Source organism: Rana temporaria, chromosome 7, assembly GCF_905171775.1.
Source record: "Rana temporaria chromosome 7, aRanTem1.1, whole genome shotgun sequence".
In the NCBI taxonomy this organism is placed as follows: Eukaryota; Metazoa; Chordata; class Amphibia; order Anura; family Ranidae; genus Rana; species Rana temporaria.
Genome location: NC_053495.1, coordinates 40,948,832 through 40,963,270, shown reverse-complemented (window position 1 = coordinate 40,963,270; position 14,439 = coordinate 40,948,832). Strand labels below are relative to the sequence as shown.

Sequence of the window (14,439 nt, the reverse complement as noted above, 5' to 3'; positions counted from 1 at the left end):
CTACCAAAAGGGGAGAGATGTAACGGAATGGTCCGTGATACCCAGAGACTTTTGAAGGATGCGGGGTACTCCTGTGCCAGCTTCACTAATGACTCATGGGTCTAGGGTCATCCTATGTCCAATAGGGGCATAGGATGACTGAGAAATGATATCATGAATTACATGAGATGGGACAATAATGATAATTCATGTATTGCAGGATATCTTGAAATATTACAAGTTGTTAATTCTGACCCCCAACAGGTCAATAGGAGAGTGACTCATTCAATGTGGTACATAGACTGTTGAGGTGCTAATTAAGTCTACCTGGCTGTAGTGATAAAAGCTTGCTGTGATTGCATTCTATTGTCTATTGTGCTAATTAAGTCTGCCTCTCAAGAACCTTTCATTGTGTGAAGTTCTATTGATGATAATATTTGTTGTGACTTAGCACCCTCTAAAGGTCAGACGTCTGACATCTACAAAGGAATGTGTATTGTGTAGCAGGTGAGAATAACGTATCGTCAGAACGTCTGGGTAATGATTAGTAATTAGTTCATGTGGATTATCTGAATATCATTATCTTAATGAATGTGTATTGAAGTTCATTGTGTCATGTTGTGGGTAGAGTTGACTCATTGTCCATATTTGGTTGCTAACTGTATAAGAAGAGCTGAATTTACCATTAAAGTATTCATTCTGTTTGGAACCAGAGAACAGAGCTGTGTCTCGTTATTCTGGGGGGAAAATCCAATGGTTCCTGTCTGCTGGATTGTGGAGTGTCGATAAGCTGTCTTGGGTTGGTGAAATGGAATATCGTAACAGCGTTAACCCCTGACCGTTACAGCACAGATTTCCAGTACACAGTTGTCATGGATATGTAGTATGTCTGGCAGCTTACCTTCTCTCCATGTGTTCATTAGAGGCCAGACTCCCTTATCTGGCTGGCTTTATCATGTCTCCTTCCTGCATGGCCCCACCCCAGGCCATCCCAGGAACTCTATATTAATCACTGCACTGCAGGTCTGCTTGACTGTTCAACGTTGTTTGTTAGCTTTGTGTTCCTGCTTGCCGTGTGCTACGTTAATCTCTCTGTGTACCGATTTTGGCTTGTCTCCGACTTCTCCTGTTTGCCTGTGATCCTGACCCTTGGCCTATCCCTTGGTTAATCCACATCTGTTTGTTGCCCCGACCTCGGCTTACCCTCCACTATCGCTTGTGTCCTGTGTGCTGCTTCCCCTCTCTCCCTACGGACTCCAGGGGCCGCGACCTGGATCCAGCTGCAGCGAAGGCCATCCTCACCACTAGAGGCTCTGGTGAACACCAAGCTGGGTCTTAGACTTCACGCCCTGGGGAATCTTGGGCTCAAGTTGCCTGTAGGATCCCTGTTTGTGCCCCAGCAAACCTCTCCTCCATATCCGCTCTGTGGTCCGTCCGCAGCAGTCGGCTATAAGGTTCACTATCCTGTGGTGCACCCCTGACCCCAACGGGGTGCACTTGTCACCTGGCCACAGGTGACCTCACAGTTTGAACAGCCATGAACTCGGCCAAAGTGCCGCGTCCCGTAGACGATCCAATGCAGGGCATAGTCCGCAGACTTGAGACTCAAGTATCTAATCAGACTCAGGTGATACGATTCCTTCAGGATCTGGCTTCCCGCTTCGAGCAGCTCCAGACCTCTTTGGGAACCACGAATCAGCAACTTTAAGTACAACCAGTGGCTGTGCCTATCGCACCAGTTGCAGAGTCGCATTCACTACAACTGCCAGCTCCGTCTTGTTTCTCTGGGGACTCCAAGGCCTGCAGGGGATTCTTTAGCCAATGCACTATTCATTTTGAGCTCCAGCCCCAACACTTTCTGTCTGATCGGACTAAGATAGCCTATATCATTTCCCTCCACTCCGGTGAAGCTTTAGCCTGGGCAGCCCCTCTGTGGGAACTGAATGATCCAGTGGTTTCTAGCCTGCCTGACTTCTTGAACCTTTTTTCAGAATATCTTCGAAGAATCGGCTCGTGTCTCTTCAGCGGCCAGCGCCCTTCTACAACTCCCCGGCCAATCAGGTCTCAGGAGCCACTTCCTGATTGGCCAGGAGGTGAAACAGGAAGACAATAGCAGAAATTAATTTGCTGTTTTCACGCAACTGCTGGGTTCAGAGTGCAGTGCTCTGCGCCCTGAGCCAACCCTTTTTTAAAGCCAATTAGATCCTCAGGCTCTAATTATGTGCTTAAAAAAACAATGAAATCAATGCAGGCGTCCAGCGCCCTGCATGTAGATTAGGGGCCAGGTGCATGGATTAGCGGGGCGGTACCCCTGCGCCACCCAATGGAGTGCTGCTACGGCACTGGCAGCTTACCACCCATGGAGGCAAGTACAGTGGGGACCAGGATGAGGGTAGTGAGTGTGTATGGTGATGGTACATTTAATTTTTTTCTGAAAAAGTGAACTTACAACTTAAAGGGGTTGTAAAGGTTAAAAAAAAATCCCTAAATAGCTTCCTTTACCTTAGTGCAGTCCTCCTTCACTTACCTCATCCTTCAATTTTGCTTTTAAATGTCCTTATTTCTTCTGAGAAATCCTCACTTCCTGTTCTTCTGTCTCTAACTCCACACAGTAATGCAAGGCTTTCTCCCTGGTGTAGAGTGTTGTGCTCGCCGCCTCCCTTGAGGGGGCGAGCAGGAGAGTCAGGACGCTCTCTACGTTGCAGATAGAGAAATGAGCTGTGTGTTAGTGAGTGTCCTGACTCTCCTGCTTTCCCCCTCCCCTTCAAGGGAGGGGGCGAGCATGACATTCCACACCAGGGAGAAAGCCTTGCATTACTTTGTGGAGTTACAGACAGAAGAACAGGAGTGAGGATTTCTCAGAAGAAATAAGGACATTTAAAAGCAAAATGGAAGGATGAGGTAAGTGAAGGAGGACTGCACTACGGTAAAGGAAGCTATTTAGGGGAAAACATTTTTACCTTTACAACCCCCTTAAGAATTTATATATTGATATTTATGTACAGGTATCCTAAAGCTTGCATGCAAGTTCCCATTTCATGTTTTTTACTTGTTGATCAAGAAGAAGGAGGGTAATGGGGCAAATGTGATTTCAATGAACAGTTGGCAACCCATTTGGGTTAAGTCTGGGAAAACCAGGCCTGTTGGCGACTATTCAATTTCTTAATGAACCTGTAGCCTCTGTTATATTGCATACTGGAGCAGGCGCAACATGGATGACTCTCGGTGAAGGCCTTAAGCACACTTGAACTGCAATACAATGCCAGGCACACATTTTCATCTTAAAACATTTGGCAGTGATAAAATCTGTGGAAATTCACATAATAATTGTAATCATAAAAGTGTCAGATCTTCCCTGACGTGTTGTTGAAACACGTATTTGTTGATTACTGCTGATAAATTTCTCATGTTGGAGCATTTTTCATCCGAATGAAGAAACAAAATGATGCAGCTGTTTTTTCTCATTCTATTTTCATTCATATCCATCAGTGTCTCCAAAACGGCGGCACAACAAAGCCGAAAGTCATCTGTGTACTGTAATAGATTTATGACAACATGAAAATAATTAGTGTATGTCTGTAATGCTTTACCAATGGATGTTTACCTTACTTAGATGCCTGTTTTCCTTCATTTCTTGTTTTGTGCAGAGATCAAAGGGGGTTCTCCTAGGTGTGGTTGGCACAGATGTTCCAGTGAAAGAACTTTTAAAGGCCATTCCCAAATATAAGGTAATACTTTAATAAAAAGGTGTTCATCTATTTACAGGTTGACAGAGGCCCACCTATTATAATAAACCTCCAGGCTTCTTCATGTGGATATTTAAAACTCCACCTCTGCCCATCAGCCTTTTTTTTTTTTTTCACTTTTTTTTTTCTTTATGCAAAAACATATCACTTGTTCACACCTTCTGCAATAAATGGAGAAACATGAAGGAACACGAAAGCAAGGTGCTCTTTCCACTGGTATGGTTCTGATGTTTGTTGTAAACTGCTTTAGCGTTTAGTGTGCTGATATAATGTTGCAAGGAGAACAATAGTTCTCCTTGCTGACCTACTCTTGACAACCAAAAAAATTAGAAATGGGCCCACGCACCATATAATGCAGCAGTATGATCAACTTTATTGATCCAGGCAAACATACCAACGAAGCACCTTCTGGATCCTCACACTCCAAGGCAGTTTGACCATCTACTGTGCTTAAAGTTTAACTAAACCCAATAAAAAAAAGAAAAAAAAGAATTGCATTTCATTTTCCAATGCACAGATACACTATGGGCCAGATCCACAAAAACCTGACGTAACTTAAAAAATCCAATTTAAGTTACACTGGCTTAAAGTTTCTACCTAAGTGCCTGATCCACAAAGCACTTATCTAGAAAATTCAGGCTGTGTAACTAAAATTCCGCCGGCGCAAGGCGTTCCTATTCAAATGGGGCGAGTCCCATTTAAATGAGGCGCGCTCCCGCGCCGGCCGTACTGCGCATGCGCGTCGGCCGTACTGCGCATGCGCGAAGTTACGTTACGCCGAGTTTTGAGGATCGCGACGGCTTAAAGTTGCGTCGGGGAAAAAAAAAATGACAGCGGCATGCATTCCTGAGGGAGAACTCCATGCCAATTTTCAAAGAAAAAATTGGCATGGGTTCCCCCCCCAGGAGCATACCAGGTCCTTAGGTCTGGTATGGGTTGTAAGGAGACCCCCCCACGCCGAAAAATTGACGTAGGGGGTCCCCCTACAATCCATACCAGACCCGTATCCAAAGCACGGTACCCGGCCGGCCAGGAAGGGAGTGGGGACGAGCGAGCGTCCCCCCCCTCCTGAGCCGTGCCAGGCCACGTGCCCTCAACATGGGGGGGTTGGGTGCTCTGGGGCAGGGGGGCGCACTGCGGGCCCCCCCACCCCAGAGCACCCTGTCCCCATGTTGATGAGGACAGGACCTCTTCCCGACAACCCTTGCCATTGGTTGTCGGGGTCTGCGGGCGGAGGCTTATCGGAATCTGGGAGTCCCCTTTAATAAGGGGGCCCCCAGATACCGGCCCCCCACCCTAAGTGAATGGATATGGGGTACATCGTACCCCTATCCATTCACCTGGAGGCAAAAAGTAAAAGTTAATAAACACACAACACAAGGCTTTTTAAAATAGTTTATTATTCTGCTCCGGACGCCCCCCCTGTCTTCGTTATTAGCTCAATTACCAGGGGGGGCTTCTTCTTCCGCTCTCCGGGGGTCTTCTTCCACTCTCCGGGGGTCTTCCGCTCTCCGGGGGGGCTTCACCGGACTCCGGGGGGGCTTCTCCGGACTCCGGGGGGCTTCTTCCATCTTCTCCCCTCTTCCGCTCTTGACTCGGCGAACCCCGGTTCTTCTTCAGCTCTCCGGTGCCTTCTTCTTCAGCGCTGGCTGCCTGCTATGTTTGTGTGTTAGCTCGATTTCAAACAGGCAGCCGGCGCGGTCTTCTGTGGCGTCAGGGTCTTCTGGTCTTCTGTTCTTCCGATGTTGCCTCGTCGCCTGTTGTCGCTGTAATGATGGAAGCGCGCCTTGCATCCCATTTATATAGGCATCGCCGTCCCATCATGCTCCGGTAGGTACCCACGTGGTGGGTGCCTACCCACGTGCACCCACCACGTGGGTACCTACCGGAGCATGATGGGACGGTGATGCCTATATAAATGTGATGCAAGGCGCGCTTCCATCATTACAGCGACAACCGGCGACGAGGCAACATCGGAAGAACAGAAGACCAGAAGAGAAGATGACGCCACAGAAGACCGCGCCGGCTGCCTGTTTGAAATCGAGCTAACACACAAACATAGCAGGCAGCCAGCGCTGAAGAAGAAGGCACCGGAGAGCTGAAGAAGAACCGGGGTTCGCCGAGTCAAGAGCGGAAGAGGGGAGAAGATGGAAGAAGCCCCCCGGAGTCCGGAGAAGCCCCCCCGGAGTCCGGAGAAGCCCCCCCGGAGAGCGGAAGACCCCCGGAGAGTGGAAGAAGACCCCCGGAGAGCGGAAGAAGAAGCCCCCCCTGGTAATTGAGCTAATAACGAAGACAGGGGGGGCGTCCGGAGCAGAATAATAAACTATTTTAAAAAGCCTTGTGTTGTGTGTTTATTAACTTTTACTTTTTGCCTCCAGGTGAATGGATAGGGGTACGATGTACCCCATATCCATTCACTTAGGGTGGGGGGCCGGTATCTGGGGGCCCCCTTATTAAAGGGGACTCCCAGATTCCGATAAGCCTCCGCCCGCAGACCCCGACAACCAATGGCAAGGGTTGTCGGGAAGAGGTCCTGTCCTCATCAACATGGGGACAGGGTGCTCTGGGGTGGGGGGGCCCGCAGTGCGCCCCCCTGCCCCAGAGCACCCAACCCCCCCATGTTGAGGGCACGCGGCCTGGCACGGCTCAGGAGGGGGGGGGACGCTCGCTCGTCCCCACTCCCTTCCTGGCCGGCCGGGTAGCGTGCTTTGGATACGGGTCTGGTATGGATTGTAGGGGGACCCCCTACGTCAATTTTTCGGCGTAGGGGGGGTCCCCTTACAACCCATACCAGACCTAAGGGCCTGGTATGCTCCTGGGGGGGAACCCATGCCGGTTTTGTTTTTTACAAATTGACGTGGAGTTCTCCCTCGGGAAAGCATACCAAATGCCGTCGCTGCAATGGGCCTTTACAAGGTGTGACTAACTTTACACTTTGTAAAACGAGCCCTAATTTTACACTTGCAAAATAACACTTACGGCGCAAAAAAGAAGCTAGAAAGCTTTGTGGATCGCCTTAAGTGCTAATTTGCATACTAGCAACGGCATTTCGACTCGAAATGCCCCCAGCGGCGGATGCGGTACTGCATCCTAAAATTAGGCAGTGTAATTCAATTACACATGCCGGATCTTCTGTGTAACTTTGGAAAAAGCCTTTTGAGGATCGTTTCCAAAGTTACACACAGACTGAACAGCACTTAAGTCGGAGTATCTCTTTTGAGGATCTGGCCCAAAATTACCAAAAGTATTGCCTTTACACGCACATGAACTTTAATGACATCCTAGACTTAGCCTGTAGGGTTCAATATTGAGTTGGGAAGGCTGTCCACAAGGTTTAAGAGTGTGTCTATGGGAATGTTTGACCATTCTTCCAGAAGCACATTTGAGAAGGCCTGACTTGCAGTCTCCGATCTAATTCATCCCAAAGGTGTTCTGTCGGGTTGAGGTCAGGACTCGCTCATCCATGTCTTTATGGAGCTTTATTTGTGCACTGGTCCAAACATTTGGTGGGGGGGGGGGGGGTTAAGGTGTGGGGTTGTTTTTCAGGGGTTGGGCTCAGCCCCTTAGTTCCAGTGAAGGGAACTCTTTAGGTGTCGGCATACCAAGACCTTTTGGACAATTTCATGCTCCCAACTTTGTGGGGACAGTTTGGTGATGGCCCCTTACTGTTCCAATATGGCTGTACACCAGTGCACAAAGCAAGGTTCATAAAGATATGTAGGAACGACTTTGGGATGGAGGAACTTGACTGGCCTGCACAGTCCTGACTTCAACTCAATAGAACACCTTTGGGATGAATTAGAGGAGAAAATGTGATCCAGGGCTTCTCGTCCACATCAGTGCCTGACTTTACAATGCGCCTCTGGAAGAATGGTCAAACATTCCCATAGACACACTCCTAAACCTTGTGCACAGCCTTCCCAGAAGAGCTGAAGCTGGCCAATCGCATATCAGCAACTACAATCCACTGTGTCCTGTGGACACCACGCTCGCACAACATGTGCTAAGTGACATACAGGTGCTCCACATAGCTTGTTGTTGCCACCTGCCTAAAGTATATGTACCGCCGATGGCCTGCAACTGGTTAGTGGCCCTGTAATCTATTTTTCATTAAATAGTTTCCTATTGTGTTTTTTCTGCCTCTTTACATCCTCTCCTTTTCTCCTTCTCTTCAATTTGTTTAAAATGAGCAGAGCACATTAGTTGCAGCCAGTCCACTGCTCTAGTCACACTACAAATCAATCCCATTGTCCCTAGTCGATCTCAGGTATGAGCAGGAGAGGGTGGCTACCTTCCTACATACAGTCTGACCATGGAGAAGGAATGTAGCCACCCACTAATAGGAATTCAGGTCACAGCAGCAAAAACAATAAAGTTATTTGGAGATTCGGAGAAGGTGCTTTTTTGAGTTAATAATACATAGTTGATTAAATGTTTTTAAAACCAGGGTTTAGTGTCACTTAAAGTTTCCCAATCAGTGTTCTATAATGAATAGCTTATGTATAAAATATTAATATCAGATTTCCTGTAAAATTAGGGGTTTGTTAGCCCTGCAGGGTGCGTTCCCACTATAGTATGTGCTGCCCACGGTACTATTATCATGGTATATGTAGTCTGAGGCTAGCAGTGCACATGACCATGATATAAGTTCTGCTCAAGCCTCGGACCGAAACATCAAATACAGTGGTTTACAACTTTGTGGGGCTGAATGAAATGACTCAAGCTTTTTCTGCAAAAAACATAGGGGAGTCATTGGTATGTGAAAATGGTCATGGACATATGTTTTAATCCGAGGTTTAGTAGCACCATGCATTTACACCCAGTAGGTGGGCAAAATGTGTTAGAGTGAAAGGATCCATGAAGGCTTCTTTGGTCTCTTTGTCCAGATCAGTGTTTCTCAACTCCAGTCCTCAAGGCGCCCCAACAGGTCATGTTTTCAGGCTTTCCATTATTTTGCACAGGGGATTTAATCAGTTTCACTGCCTTAGTAATTACCACAGCCATTTCATCTGAGGGAAATCCTGAAAACATGACCTGTTGGTGCGCCTTGAGGACTGGAGTTGAAAAACACTGGTCTAGATCAGTGTTTCTAAAACTTTGTTAAGTCAAGGCACCCTTTAAAATTATGGGCAATCTTGGGGCACCCTCCAAAATTATGGACAGTCTTGAGGCACCCTCCAAAATTATGGACAGTCTTGCGGCGCTTTCCAAAATGATGGACAGTCTTGAGGCACACTTTAAAATTATGGACAGTCTTGGGGCATCCTCCAAAATGATGGACAGTCTTAAGGCACCCTCCAAAATTATGGACAGTCTTGCGGCACCCTGCAAAATTATGGACAGTCTTGAGGCACCCTCCAAAATTATGGACAGTCTTGAGGCACCCTGCAAAATTATGGACAGTCTTGAGGCACCCTGCAAAATTATGGACAGTCTTGAGGCAAAAGCCAAAATTATGGACAGTCTCGAGGCACACTTTAAAATTATGGACAGTCTTGAGGCACCCTCCAAAATTATGGACAGTCTTAAGGCACCCTATCCTAAAATATAAACATTATTCTAATAGTTTTACATACATCCACACACATAGGAGACCCAACGTTAGAGGTGAAAACTGGTACTGACTAGTATACAAATGGTTCTCTTCTTCCTTAGTTTTCTCCATCACTCAGCTAATGTAACCCCAAAGCTGACGGAGAGGAGCAGGGGAGGGTCAAACAAGGATGCTAAACAGGCGACTGGCATCCTCCTCATCAACTGATGATGTCATTGGTCGATAGGAGGTTGTCAGCTAGAATGTCGTAATGGTGCACAATAGAAACCTGTGGCTTTGTGTAACTTTGTGTATAAGGCAGGCTTCATCCACCCTTGTATAAAAAAAAATGGTACATTTTTTGCCATTTTGCCAAGGCACTCCAGGCAGCCAAGGCACCCTGGTTGAAAAAGGCTGGTCTAGATCAATAAAAATGTATTGATATGCTAAATTATATAACATCCATATTGTTTTTAGAGCCAAGATAGAGAATTGCATCCCACTCTTGGTGGTATTACTTTGTGCCATATAGGCATACCTGTACCCTGTTGCCACTCAGTCTATATTGGTGACTATCTAATATTCATGAGAAAAGCTGAACTTTTAACATCCCAGATATTGGGAAAGATCTGTTCTTTAATGGTGCTTCCATGTTCATCCACAAGCTTCTTGGTATAGTTTGTAGATTGTTTTCTGCCCATATAAATCATTTGTGTCTTGAAATACGTTGAATGCTGCCGGAGGATTACTTGTTACCAAAGGTGGCTTATTTTGCTTTCTAGTATTTACTGAATTACTGGATAATCAATGTCATCAGATAATAAAAAATGATTTTGGAGGTGTTGCTTTGGAATATAAACAAGTATCAAATGTGCCCCTATTATTTAAGCGTACGCGTCCCTTTTCCAGGCCTGTTCTCGGCTGAGTGTTCAATAAAACATTCCTTTTGGATACACTGGAAAACCAGATGGACATAGAACTATATGAATGGATCACAGGTGTTCTGCAGTGCCTGGCTCTTTCCCCAAACGTTGTAAACTACATGTGCTTTTTTCCTCATATGTCTTACTTATAACCTTCCATAAACAAACTCTGGAAAGTCCGCAGTGGATGTAATTGTGGCCTACAATGGGGATTTATATCAGCAGATATACCAAACACACAGAAAGAGAACACTGGAGAACAGTGAAAGTAAAGTCAATTTCATTGTGTTATATATACTTATTTGTGCAAGATCACCTGCTCAGGGTAGAAGTGCCAATTTGTGGTGCTTTTGCTTTAAACGCATAGGAAATGCAGCCAAGGGTAGAAAATATTTTCTATAAAAGACGTGTAAAGTATTGCGTATTTTTTGTAATTGTCTTACCCGGTGCTATACTGATGGAATGCATTAGAAAGATGAAAAACACTTAACCCAATTTTTGCTGATATACGGTGGCATGGCAGCTCGGCTGCACCAGACCACATACCTATTACATGTTCTGATACCTACGGGTAGGCGGCGTACGACGTCTGTGACTCAGCTGTGCTGTGATTAAACACAGCAGATGTTGATCACTGGGTGCCCACCAATAGATTACCGCCAGCACCCGGTGATCGCCATGAATTTACACAGGACATGGCTCTACCTATGTGAACAAGGCAGAACCATGTTCTGTCAACGGGGAAGTAAAAGATGCTCTTTCCCCGCAAAGTAGGGAATAAAATCCATTACTTTCCCTAGTAAAAGTACCTCCCACAGTACACATAAACACTGGTTAGGCACACATTTAACCCTTTGATTGCCCTGGATGTTTAACCCCTTACCAGCCAGTGTCATTAGTACAGTGACAGTGCATATTTTTAGCACGGATCACTGTATTACTGTCACTGGTTCCCAAAAAGTGTCACTTAGTGTCCGAATGTCTGCTGCAATATCACAGTCCCACTATAAGTTGCTGATTACCGCCATCACTAGTAAAGATAAATAAATAAAAATGCCAGCAGTATGTATCCCATAGTTTGTAGACTATAACTTTTGCGTAAACCAATCAATATATGCTTAATGGGATTTAAAAAAAAAACTTGTAGCAGAAGCTGCAGAATGCATGTTGGCCTAAATTTATCAAGAACTTTTATTGAATATGTTTTACAGCAGAAAGTAAAAAAAATTCGGTCTTTTTTTGTTTATAGCGCAAAAATAAAAAACGCAGTTGTGATCAAATACCACCAAAATTTTGTTTGGCTACAGTGTGCAATTGTCAGTTATAGTAAAGCAGTGCCGTATCACATGTAAGTGGTCTGGCTTTTAATAATAGGACACTTACCTGTCCTGGGGTCCAGCGATATCAGCACAGCAGCTGATGTTTTCATCAGCTGTTGGGTGCTGCTGCCACCATTGTGGGTAAGGTAACCCGGCAGTGCAACCTTATGGCTTCACGCCGGGAACCCTACTGCGCATGTGTGAGGCCTAGCTCTTCTCTCCTACTGGCCCGGCGACAGGGTGAGGAGGAGGGAGCCCTGCGGTAACGTCAAGGGCCGCGGCGCGGACTCCGGCAGATCCTTTCCCTCTCCCCCCGAAAGATGCTAATTGTGGCACCGGAGGGGGAGAGGAAACAAATGAGCGGAAGTTCAACTTTTGGGTGGAACTCCGCTTTAACAAACACAACACAGAATTTTTATTTTGAACTGCTTTAATTGATAAATTGTTTTAAACTGTGGTAAAAAACACAATACTATAGGCGTCATCAACAGGTTGGCTCAAAAAAATAAAAAAATACATATCAAAAGAAAGTCCTGACCTCCGTCCCATTGAAATATTGTGATGATGTGATCTGAGTCAGGCCTTTCAAGCAAAAACCCCAGAAAATTCATAGAAAAATGGACCAAATGCCTCTTGTCTGTTGCAAAGATCTAAGGAAAAGCAACAGAAGGCATTTAGTTTAAGGTATTGCACATAAAGTAGTGAATTTGATAATATGAAATTCTTAATGAAAATCAAATCATATTATGAAGAAATCCTAAAAGTACACATTTCTCAAGTGCAGTATTGATAAAGTAAAATTCACTGGTCCATAGGAACAGATATATCAGATTTTATCAACCAAATGTCCTTGTTTATTATTATTTTATTATTATTATTATTATTATTATTATTATTATTATTATTATTATTATTATTATTATTATTTTATTATTATTATTATTATTATTATTATTATTATTATTATTATTATTATTCAGGATTCATAAATTACAGAGTTCTGATTGGCTGTTTTGAATATGGAAGATCGTTGACTATGACATAATGCACTGAAAGTATATTCTAGTAAAATAGGAGGAAAACTTAAAATATTGCCCAAATCAGCCAATCAAAATCAAAGAAAACTGTTCATTTCTTTAATTGTCATAAAACACACATACTTTTTAATCCCTTTTTCAGGACTTTTCTTAAGTACCGTATATAAATATAAAGATCTAAAACAGTCTTAGTCATAGGATTTTTTTTTTATAAATAAATGTATAACTATAGTATGGAACAAACGCCCCAGTTTCTTTTGTTTCTTTGTGTCTTAATTCCTTTTTTAGATGTACAGATCTACTGAAAGTTTAGATACCAAGATTTTTTTAATTATTTTTATCAATCTGACTGGTTGCGTCTCAGTGATCACTTGGTCAGATACTACACCGACCGACTCCTGACCATAGCCATGGGATCACAGGGACATCAGGGCCCGGATTCAGAAAGAATTGCCTAAATTTCTGCTGGCGTAGCGCATCTCATATACGCTACGCCGCCGTAACTTAGAGAGGTGAGTACCGTATTCAGAAAGAACTTGCGCTCTAAGTTACGGCGGCGTAGTGTAAATGGGCCGGCGTAAGCCCGCCTAATTCAAATTATCAAGGCAGTGCGCGTGTTGTATTACAATGAGCCGTGACCCCATGTAAATGAGTGGCCGATCGAACGGCGCATGCGCGTGCATGCTCAGAGTCACGTCGCAAATACTCCCCAAGATACGTCGGCTCAATGCTTTGTCGACGTGAACGTAATATACGCCCAGCCCCATTCAACTACGACTTACGCAAATGACGTAAAATACGTATATTAATACGCCGGGAGCAAGTACGTTTGTGAATCAGCGTATCTAGCTCATTTGCATATTCGATGCGGAAATATACGGAAGCGCCCTTAGCGGCCAGCGTAAATATGCACCCAAGATACGACGGCGTAGGAGACTTACGTCAGTCGTATCTTGACCGAATTCAAGCGTAACTGATTCTAAGAATCAGGCGCATAGATACGACGGCGCTCATTCGGACATACAACGGTGTATCAGTAGATACGTCGTCGTAAGTCCTTTGTGAATCTGGCCCCAGGTGTCCAGGTGCACTATTAGGATAATACAGGAGAGCAGTGATGCAGATTTACAGTGGGTTGGCTCTGATTTACTTCATAGATTTATTATAGTCAGACAGAAATCATTACATTCATATCAAACCCATATCAAAATAAGAATTGGGTGGAGTAGCCAGAAGATATCCAAAAAAACATTAAGGTTTAATATATACAGTTGAAGTGAACCTTTCTGAGATAACAGTAATACTTGCCTTCCCAAAAGAGAAGGCTGCTCAAAACTCCTTACGGTGCTGCTCATATGAACCAAAAACTTAGGTGATTTCTTATGTAAAATATCTGTGACGGAGGAGAATCGGGGTCCTCCATTTTGATACTTCTACAGCATCATGTTAGGTGAGCAGAGCTGGACAAATCCCAGGAGCCGGGTGGCCAATGCTCCCTAAAATGATGGCTGGTGCCAAAGGTTTGAGGTTTCCTCTAGTTGTTGCTAATGGAGCTGGCTACTGAAAACAATCCTGTTGGCTCTTGAATTGGACAGACTGACTCTTGATTTCTATGTTTGCTGATCTCTGAATTAAAGCCAATGAGAAGCTTTTAACCTTTGTGTGTTTAATTCTTATTACAGTTGGGAATCCACGGTTATGCATTTGCTATTACCAACAATGGGTATATCCTGACTCACCCTGAACTGCGGCCTTTGGTAAGCTCTATGCTCAACTTTTTATGTTTTGATTAAACTAATATGCTATAATGCCTATAATACATGCAGGGCTGCCATCTAGGGGGTTCAACCAATACAACTGTAAGGGGCCCGAGCATCTGGGGGGGGGGGCAACCAGGCTAGG

The 14,439-nt window shown here is 44.8% G+C and overlaps 1 protein-coding gene across 3 annotated transcripts in view; it reads left to right on the top strand.

The window, feature by feature from the left end:
• The window catches only part of CACNA2D3 (calcium voltage-gated channel auxiliary subunit alpha2delta 3), a 1,177,822-nt gene that overhangs the window by 769,943 nt on the left and 393,440 nt on the right, over positions 1-14,439 (top strand). For all 3 annotated transcript variants that reach the window (XM_040359261.1, XM_040359262.1, XM_040359264.1), the window contains 2 exons: positions 3,627-3,707; positions 14,220-14,294. In XM_040359261.1, the coding sequence (XP_040215195.1) occupies positions 3,627-3,707; positions 14,220-14,294 (156 nt within the window). The remainder of the gene's footprint in view (positions 1-3,626; positions 3,708-14,219; positions 14,295-14,439) is intronic.